General features: G+C 36.1%; 1 protein-coding gene across 1 annotated transcript; it reads left to right on the forward strand.

Annotated features, from left to right (window-relative positions):
* Nucleotides 1–293: 293 nt before the first annotated feature.
* ppic (peptidylprolyl isomerase C) lies at nucleotides 294–9,964 on the forward strand. Its single transcript, XM_066643501.1, has 5 exons — nucleotides 294–474; nucleotides 5,019–5,132; nucleotides 5,929–6,022; nucleotides 6,140–6,324; nucleotides 7,883–9,964. The coding sequence occupies exons 1-5, from the start codon at nucleotides 370–372 to the stop codon at nucleotides 8,009–8,011; spliced, it is 627 nt and encodes a 208-aa protein (XP_066499598.1). The 5' UTR covers nucleotides 294–369; the 3' UTR covers nucleotides 8,012–9,964.
* Nucleotides 9,965–10,266: the final 302 nt, after the last annotated feature.

Consider the following 10,266-nt stretch of genomic DNA (forward strand, 5'->3'; position numbering starts at 1 on the left):
GGTTATATTTAAAACCACATATACCTACACGATTCATGCTAATCTAATGAATGGACTGCTAATTGTGGTGCTCTTTTAACATACTGTTTATTTTAGTTAAGCGTGGTTTTGGACACAGCCTGAGACTTTTGTTTACCACCCGTATTTCGACGACTCCCTTCTCCTGAGGTAGGACTGAAGAGCAGCGCGTCGTGTCTCGTGCTGTGATTGGCTGACCAGATGTGTTTACGTACGCTTTGTAGAACAAACAGCCAATCTGAGCTCAGGAAGTGCGGGGCTTGTCAGAAATTCGGTGGGCAAAATATCACAGGAAATGTGAAATCCCAGCTTGTCAATACGAACCCGCGTCGCTGACGTTATTATATAGCCATGCGCTGGTTCAGTATTTGGAAGAAATGTGTCGTGTTTTATTTACCATTTTTAATAAACGTGGTGGATTCTAAAGCGAAAGTTGGCCCAAAGGTGACGGAGAAGGTAAGTATCTCACCACTGCATTCTCTAGCTCCATATTTGAGGCTGAAACTGGCTTCATATTCATCTTATTTTCCATTCCACCTTAAAGGGGTATTGGCCGACGTGTAGCTGCGGTACCGTTCAAGGCGGAACGGAAAATAATGTCAATATATTGTCTCCTGTCTGCGAGAAATAACAATGCAGCAGCACTGCAACACCTTCAGGATTAAAATAATATATAGGAGACATAAACATTCAGTTCAAAGCATCTTTAAGAAATAAGAATCCATTTTAAAATATAGCAAGCTCCTCATTTTTGTTACGTCAAGGGCGTCACTTGTGTATATTGCCATTTTTTGTCTTGAATGGCCTTATAAACTCATTGTATGTAACATATATATATATATATATATATATATATATATATATATATATATATATATATATAATGAAATGTTACATACAATGTATGTATGTCTGTTCTTCCTTAAATTAGCTTAAAATCTCTCCCTAGCACAGGAAAGCATTTGGCCACTTTGGTGAAATGACTTGCATTCTAACGGCTTTTTAAACCCAGCACAGCGGTGCCACGTGGACACTAGACAAAGTGTCAAAGTGTCTATTATTACAGTACATACGGAGACCATACTATATTTCATGGTATTGACTGTCGAGTATTGTGAGAAAATATACAGACATTTCTTTTTTATTGTTATTATTATTAGTTTATCATTCTTATTTGTTTATTTATATATTTATTTATATATTTATTCATTAATTAATTCACTGTAACCGCTTATCCAGTTCAGGGTTGTGGTGGGTCCGCAGCCTACCTGAAATCAGTGGGCGCAAGGCCGGAACACACCCTGGATGTGGCGTCAGTCCTTCACCGGGTGACGCACACATTCATTCACACCTATGGACACTTCTGATTTGCCAGTCCACCTACCAACGTGTGTTTTTGGACTGTTGGGAGGAAACCCACACAAACACGGGGAGGACACACCAGACTCGGACAGTCAACCAGGGTGGGATTCGAACCCACAACCTCCAGGTCACTGGAGCTGTGGGACTGTGACACTACCTTCTGCACCATCATGCCACCCTTCTTATTATTTTTTAATCTTTTTTTTTATGTATTTATTTTATTTTATTTTATTTTTTTCCTTCTCCAAATCTAGCTTACACTTCCTGGGTGGTATTCCACAAAGCAGGATTATTCAGTTGGCCAGGTAATTTACCCAAAGTTGAGTCCTGTCCAATAGGTGTCACTCTCAGCTTTGTTCCTATTGGACAGGCTTGACTTTGGGCTTAAAGGAGCAATTTGCTATATATTTACTGTATATAATTTGTAATATATTTACTGTATTTACGTCATAAAATGACCAGGGTGTGTGGTCATGGATTAAAGAAACAGTCTACATTGAAACACTAGCATCCCTGAGAGCAGTGCTGGAGCAGTATATTCTCATTGAGAAGTGCCCAGTTCGGAGTGGAGCTCTACTGGAATTTCAGCCTCAGATCCTGCCTTCTGTCCAATCATATTAGTAAAAACGCATCACATTGCCAGGTCATATATAGTGAAACATAGTGCTTTGCAGCCATGAAATGACCAAGTGAACAGGGTTAATGTTATATTTTACTGGATCCAAAAATCCCCATTGTCTTTCTAAAAATCTCCATGAACATAAACGGTGTAAAATGAGAGGAAATATTGTCTTGTGTTTAAAAAGTGGGGACAATTTAGAAGCAGCAACACTAAAGAACAGCAACTTTTTCGACTAATATACGGCATAGTTTGTTTTATATATATATATATGTGTGTGTGTGTGTGTGTGTGTGTGTGAGAGAGAGAGAGAGAGAGAGGCATATTGATGTTTCAAATGTTTTATATGAAGAAGGTGAATAACAAAATGACTGAAAGGTATAAATAACATTGTTTTAAACAAATTGATGCAGATTCATGTGTTTCTTCGTGGTGTGTGTGTTTGTGTGTGTTATAAACATATTAAGGAGTAAGGATTGTGTCTGAAGAGCCTTGCATATTCACCTATTTAAGGTGGAATGGAGAAATCAAGCTTTGTAGTACACAGCAAATATTTAAGCGTTTCACTAGTAGGTAGTGACATGATGTACACTCTGTCCATTTTTTAAATGGATGGATAAAATGGGAAATTAGAAGTGTTTCAAAACGAGTTTAGTTTATCAAACCTAGTGCTAGCTTTAGCTTAGCATAGCTGTTTAAGTTGGAAATGGGTATTCAATAAAAAGCTGGAGAATAACGCAAATAATGTACCCATTTAAGGCGGAACTAAATACTTGGATATTAAAAATGTGAATAAGAAGTAAGGATTTGCCTCCTAAAATGACATTTAGGGTTGAAGGGAAAATAACACCAGCCTTGTCTAGTTTAAAATTTGAATGTGGTTTAGACAATACTAGGGTGACCAGACGTCTTCTTTTACCTGGACATTTTAGACTTAAAAAATGTCCAGGCGGAATTTCACAAACGTCCGAGATTCTGTTTTTCTAGAGCTTACATAGAATTTCGAGAAGCGTTTCGTTCACAAACTAGTCCCGTCCTTCCCTACTCCGTTTGGTTCGCTTGAAGAAGTGGTGAAGTAGCCTAAAATCATGTCACGTCAGTAGTCGTCCACCCCCGCCCAGTAAACTGTATTATATTTCAGATTTTAAACGCTTGGTGTCAGTATTACAGATTGCTCCTTTAAGTTAGCTGGTTAATTAGCTACCTTAAAGAATGCTATAACAGAAAATATTTTGAATATCTGATCTCTCTGAGACATGATAAGTCTAGTGTAATTTAATAAATATGTTTATGGTGGAGAGGTACATGGAATGTAGTTTCCAAAGAAATTTACTGTTATTTTGACATTGTCAACACTACATATCAAAACAAAGAAAAAACTGTAGGCTATATAGTGGTTTTGGGTTGTAAGTAAAATGACTATATTTGTCCTGTCATCAACAGTGATAAAAATCACAGTCAGAATTTTTTCAGTTATAAACCATTTCACATCTACTAGATCTGAATGACACTACATCTCAACAATGTAATTGCACAGAAGAAATGTAAATGAGTATTAATATATTCATTCATTCATTATCTGTAATCTCTTATCCAGTTCAGTGTCGTGGTGGGTCCGGAGTCTACTCGGAATCATTGGGCACAAGGCTATTAATATATTTAATGTTATGATTCCAAATATTTCAGATTTAGTGTTTTCCCCTTGTCCGCGTGGGTTTCCTCCGGGTGCTCCGGTTTCCTCCCACAGTCCAAAAACACACGTTGGTAGGTGGATTGGCGACTCAAAAGTGTCCAGGGTGTATTCCCGCCTTGCGCCCAATGATTCCAGGTAGGCTCTGGACCCACCGCGACCCTGAATTGGATAAGCGGTTACAGATAATGAATGAATGAATATTTCCGATTAACATTTTCCTCTAGTACAACATTTTATTATGTCAAACCTATGTTGCAATATATTCTCTGTACAAATATGCATTCTAATAACAGTATATAAAAAAGGAAATATCTCAAATGGCCCTTCTGCATTAAAATTGTCTAAAAAATGTGTATAACTGCTGTATAACTGCTTTTCAAATTTTGGTCAGAGTATCTCCAAAATACCAGGTATTGTATGGATTTTTTTTATGTAGTGGTTGGTACCTACCAAATTTTTTCCAAGGAAGGGCAACCAGTGAACCAGTATAAATTTGTTAGAAAACGCAGTGGATGTACTAATTATGCTTGGGTCTGACCCATTCTTTCCCCATCCCATTAACGAATATTGGGTGACTGTAACCCTGTCAGCAATTCACGGCTTGTCTTCCTTTTGGTAGGTTCTAAATACTGCATATTGTGAATTCCTCACAAGACCTGCCGTTCTGAAGATGTCCTGACCAACACATTATTACCTTCACATGACATATGACAAACATGTTCTTTGTCAAAGTTGATGAGACCATTACTCATGTAGATTTGACTTGCCTCCAACAAAACAACTTCAAGCACTGACTGTTCGCTTGCTGCCTAATACATCCCAGCCCACGACAGATGCCACTGTAACAAGAAAATCAATGTTATTCACATTATCTGTTAGTTGTGTTAATATTGAGTGCTTGGTTTATATGTCAATTTCAGTATGATTCCCTCACTTCTAATGTTGCTAAAGATGTACCTTTGATATTTTTCAATATTATCTTTGATTTATGAATTAAGAAAGATTTTGCTATTACTATAATTAATATTACTATTAATATCTGCATAATTGAATGATATTTACTAAAATGTCTTTAACTAGATTACATTTCTGGATATTTTTTGCTCATTTATTAAATCATTAGTCATTAAATTTGTCCTAATATAACATCAGAATCTATCATGTTTAAAATAATAAATACAGTATAAGGAACTTTTAGAAAATAAACTTTTAGATAACCTTTTTGACAAAGAGCTCAAATCATTGGATTTTACTGTGCCTATTTTGATCATAATATGGCAGAAGTTTTCCTATTAATCCTGTCTTTTTCCTTGCTGCTTTTTGCAGGTGTTTTTTGACATCACAGTAGGAGGACATGAGGTTGGCAGGATTGTGATTGGACTCTTTGGAGAGGTCGTCCCCTTGACCGTGAAAAATTTTGTAGCTCTTGCAACTGGAGAGGTAGGTTATTTCTTTTGATAAACTGTGAAAATATTGGTCTTTTTAGACATGAGACCACCTGCATTCTGTTTTCACAAAGCCTGACTGATTAGAATTGAATGTTTGTTTTCATGTGTTCAAAGGTATTTGATCAAACAAAACATGGTTGGTGTAGAGTTTTGCTAATTTAGATTTGCTTGAGCTATAAGCTACAATCATTACCCACTTGCCTCAAACCACATTGAATTAAATAATTTCAAATGGACTTGCTTATGGGATGAAATTAATTTCTGACTGTTTATAACAGTGTTTGTAAAGTAATGGATCACTCTTGTTTTGAAATATACAATGTCATGTTGCCCACTGTTTCTATTGTATGTAAAAGCTGTAAATCCTTGATTAAACTATTTAGATTTATGTATTTAAAAGAAGTAAACAAAGTTGCATGTTTGTACAGCAGGTAGTGTTGCTGTCGCAGCTCTAGTCTCCTTGGGGTTGCGGGCTCAGTCCCAGCCTCGGGTCAGTGTCTGTGAGATGTGTTCTCCCCATGTCTCCAAAAACATGTTGGTAGGTGGATTGGCTAATCACAAAGTGTCCATAGGTTATAATGTACGAGTTTGTGATGTCCAGGGTGTGTTCCTGCTTGCGCCCAATGATTCTGGGTAGGTTCTGGACAAACTGTGACCCTGAACAGGATAAAGCAGTTACAAACAATGAATGAATGACTGACCTCTGTAGCAGTTAATTTATACAAATTTTCATACCTGACTTCACTCACTTTTGCTTTATCATAACTTACAAACCTTGGTCATTCTAGAAAGGTTATGGTTACAAGGGCAGCAAGTTCCACCGTGTGATCAAAGACTTCATGATACAAGGAGGTGATTTCACAGTTGGAGATGGATCAGGAGGTAATTCAGGAGGATTTTCATTGTTTTTCATAGATACCAGTGTCATGCCATGCAGGACAATATACAGTAAATGTTCCCTAAATTTTGATGCATTCAGTTGTAAATCTCTCTCTATAGGCAAGAGCATCTATGGTAAAACATTTGCAGATGAGAATTTTAAGCTGAAGCACCAGGGCACAGGCTGGGTCAGCATGGCTAATGCAGGTCCTGACACCAATGGCTCTCAGTTCTTCATCACTTTAGTAAGGGCTCCTTGGCTGGACAGCAAACATGTTGTCTTTGGCAAAGTCTTGGAAGGCATGGTAGGTATATATGCAATTATTAGACAATAAATGTGTGTAAGATATTTACTTCATAATGCAATGTAAATTTAAATACAGTAATACCTTGACTTACAAGTTTAATTAGTTCTGTGACCGCACTTGTAGCTCAATTGGCTTGTATATCAAATTAAATTTCCCCATTAAAATAAATTGGAATGCTATTAATCCATTCCAGCTCCCTAAAAACCACACCACTTTTTTTTGTTGCGTGTTTATAAATAAGAAAAATGTACTTTATAAATAACAAATAATGTATAAAAAATAATAACATATAATAAACGAGAGGGCGGCACGGTGGTGCAGCAGGTAGTGTCGCAGTCACACAGCTCCAGGGACCTGGAGGTTGTGGGTTCGATTCCCGCTCCGGGTGACTGTCTGTGAGGAGTTGGTGTGTTCTCCCTGTGTCCGCGTGGGTTTCCTCCGGGTGCTCCGGTTTCCTCCCACAGTCCAAAAAAAAAACACACGTTAGTAGGTGGATTGGTGACTCAAAAGTGTCCGTAGGTGTGAATGTGTGTGTGTGTGTCTGTGTTGCCCTGTGAAGGACTGGCGCCCCCTCCAGGGTGTATTCCCTGCCTTTAGCCCAATGATTCCAGGTAGGCTCTGGACCCACCGCGACCCTGAATTGGATAAGCGGTTACAGATAATGAATGAATGAATGAATAATAAAAGAGAATGTAAAGAAATAAACTGGTTCTATTAAGTGTATTTACCTTGAAGATCAGATGAAGATGCTGGCAAAGGTGAAGGAGGTTGGGGGAGTTTTTCTTTTCGTGGTCTATTGCTTAACTTACTCGCTACACACTTAATACTACAATGCTATAAAAACAGCGATACGACAGAGATGCACAGCAAGATAACCAAGTGAACTGAACGCTCGCTGTGCTACCTAGTGGCAGGTGGTGTAAGCGCTTTCCCTCGTAACTCACATCTCGGCTCGCATCATAAAGCAAAAATCGGAAAAATCATAACTTGATTCACTTGTAAGTCAAGGTTTCACTGTACTCAGTAATCAGTTTTTAGACAAATTGGTCAATGCTGAAATTTTTTGTGTTGACAGTGTTTTTTTTCTTCATATTATGAGAGATAAATGAATACATGAAACACACCTGAACATTTGTAGTACTTTCTATGAGCGAGTGCTAGCAATAAAATAAAGATCTCATTAAAAACAGAATTTTGCATCCCTAAATTATGCAATTTAATTAGGCTGTATGTGCAAAATATGTCCAAATGTTTGTAGATAACCTCTTGTGGACACAAACATTCAATTTTGCACACATAGCTTGTACAGGCTAATGGGATGCTGTGGAATAGCCACATATGAGTGTAAGGTCACCATGCCCAGTCAGTTAGAGAGGTATAAGTCCCTACAACATTAGGCTGTGATGAGTTTCAACTAGAGCTCCATCCAATTCTTTTATGATGAGCTGGAATAGAGCTTTAGCTAGAATGAATTATCCCATATCAGTTTCTCACAAGTGTTCTCTCCCCCTTCTCTCTCTCTCTCTCTCTCTCTCTCTCTCTCTATTTTCTGTAGACTGTGGTTCATACCATTGAGCTCCAAGACACGAATGACAGGAACGTGCCCTACACTGAGTGTGTGATTGTGAACAGTGGAAAAATCGAAGTCAAAGAGCCTTTTGTTGTTGAAGTGGAAGGTTGGTAGCCTGGTTCACCAGACTTGGACTACAGCCTGACTGAAATATGATTACATATTAACACTTACAGATATTAAATTTCTATATATTTTTGGCATCGGCAGATGGAGGACAAAAAGCATATCGCTATGAAAATACATATCAATACCACTAACACTAATTGTACTTCTCTCAAGCTCATATAACACTCTTATAGAGACTGCTAAACTAGCAACCTTCAGCTACTTATATTATTTGTGCAATAAAGGCTGATAAACTTGACAAAAAAAAAAATAATAATAATACCTAATGCATGCAAACTTTTGCTTTAACATCAACCACCCTAATGGGAAGAGAAAAAATATTTTGATTAAACAAAACTAACAGAAGTGTTTAGAATTCTACATTATGTATTATTCATGATATATATTTTTCAGATAACTGAGAACTGTCACATTTACAATTTACATTCATTGGACAATAAATGGTCATATCATCAATAGACTACTATCTATATTTACAAAAGATAATTCTGGTCACTATGAAATTTTAGAATTTTTATATATATATGTATATGGTATCGTTGATTTCATCATCATGCTCTACCCTAGCAGCAGAGGTTAGAGTTAGTATACGAACTGTTTGATTTGTAAGGGGTCCTTTAGTAGCAAAATAGTATGTTATTGTATGTGTATAAGTTATTCACATACTGTCCATATCCAAAAGTTCATAGACACCCCCTGAAATGAGTGAATTCAAAATGTTTAAGGTGAACTCACTGTGAACAAATGTTTATTTGTGCATACGCAGTTTATATAATTTCAGTAAAAAATATGGAAAGAAATGGGATTCTAGAATTCTCAGTGACCTCGCTACTGTGCTCATGGCCATCATATCTTCATGCAAATGTTTCAGCATCTTATCGGAAGCATTCTCAGACGGGAAGACACTGTTAATTCAGCAAATAAGACAAAATACCTTTTAAAACCCTTAATAAATATAAAATAAAAAAATATAGGACATAAAGGTGTTTACAAAATTTTGGCCATATGTTGTATGTTATACCTCAGTTTGATTGGAATGACATATGTATATATTTATATTATAAGGATTTATATATTTTCATCAATATACATGCTTTAAACATGTTAGGACAGCTACAAGGTTTAAGATACAACTATTGAGGTACCTTTTGAAATAATAATGAAATGCCGTGTTTGTAATTGTATTTGTTCTTAAATGTGAATTGTTAAAACATATCAATGATCATGATACTGATCCTAGGGGTTACAACAATATGCATACTTTCTCATGAGTGCCAAATATTAATGTACTTAGCTGCAAACGTAGTATTCTGAGAATTAGATGTCACTACTCAGGACCTAGCAGAACAACTTCGAAAACAGATTTTTTTTTTTAATCCTGATGTTGTATTTTACCTGGGATTTATAAATTAAACTTTCTGAGACTGCCAAAAACAATAAAACTTCAGTGTTATTTATTATTTAGATGAATTATATCTGCAACCTGAAATTAAATGTGGATGTTTAAAGCAACAATAGGTAGTATTTTTATCTTAAAATTCGGCTTTAAAAGCATAATTACATGTATTAGGGTGAATAAAGCAGTGGCCATTGCTAATCTGGGCTCTGCACTGCTGAAACAGCACTATGTATTTGTAGGTAAGAAGAAACTACATCTCCTATATCTCTCCCTTAATTTTCAGACAGTGCTGTTTATGTGAATTACACTCTGCAACCATAGGGGAAGCCCATGAGCAAAAATACAAAATCTTACCTAGTTTTGCTTTAATTACCATATGCTGCAATACTTTTAACTTCATTAAGAGTAATTGTATAGTAGATCCAACAAGTTGCTTCTTATATTATGAATATTTATTTGGTGAAATATTTTATTTTTAATATATTTGTTTATTAAAATAAACTATGTGTAAAAGTCATCCTTGTTTTACTTAATTTTTGTGATGGGCAATCATTTTCTTGTTTAATTCAAAAGAGTTTATTTTAATTTTTTCATTTTAATTCACAATATTTTATTGTTAGCTGCTTTGTTCACTGATAACACACACTTATCACTGAAATAAAGATTTGAACATGTGTGTAAGGATTTCTAAATGTGATTTTTGCTTTATAGTTTTTTGTTTGTTTGTTTTTTTTTTGTGCAAACAAGTGTTTTTTCTAAATAAGCATATTTTAAAATAGGTCACCTGGCAAGAGTTGTGGGCAATGGATAGGAGTTACATACAATTTTTGCTAGGAGCAAC

This window comes from Hoplias malabaricus, chromosome 14 (genome assembly GCF_029633855.1).
Source record: "Hoplias malabaricus isolate fHopMal1 chromosome 14, fHopMal1.hap1, whole genome shotgun sequence".
Taxonomy (NCBI): domain Eukaryota; kingdom Metazoa; phylum Chordata; class Actinopteri; order Characiformes; family Erythrinidae; genus Hoplias; species Hoplias malabaricus.

Bases quoted from the DNA above. Each gene is read 5' to 3' on its own strand.
- ppic (XM_066643501.1), top strand. From the start codon at position 370: ATGCGCTGGTTCAGTATTTGGAAGAAATGTGTCGTGTTTTATTTACCA. The intron at 6,023-6,139 runs GTAATTCAGGAG...CTCTCTCTATAG, and splicing joins AGTTGGAGATGGATCAGGAG to GCAAGAGCATCTATGGTAAA. The intron at 6,325-7,882 runs GTAGGTATATAT...TATTTTCTGTAG, and splicing joins GCAAAGTCTTGGAAGGCATG to ACTGTGGTTCATACCATTGA.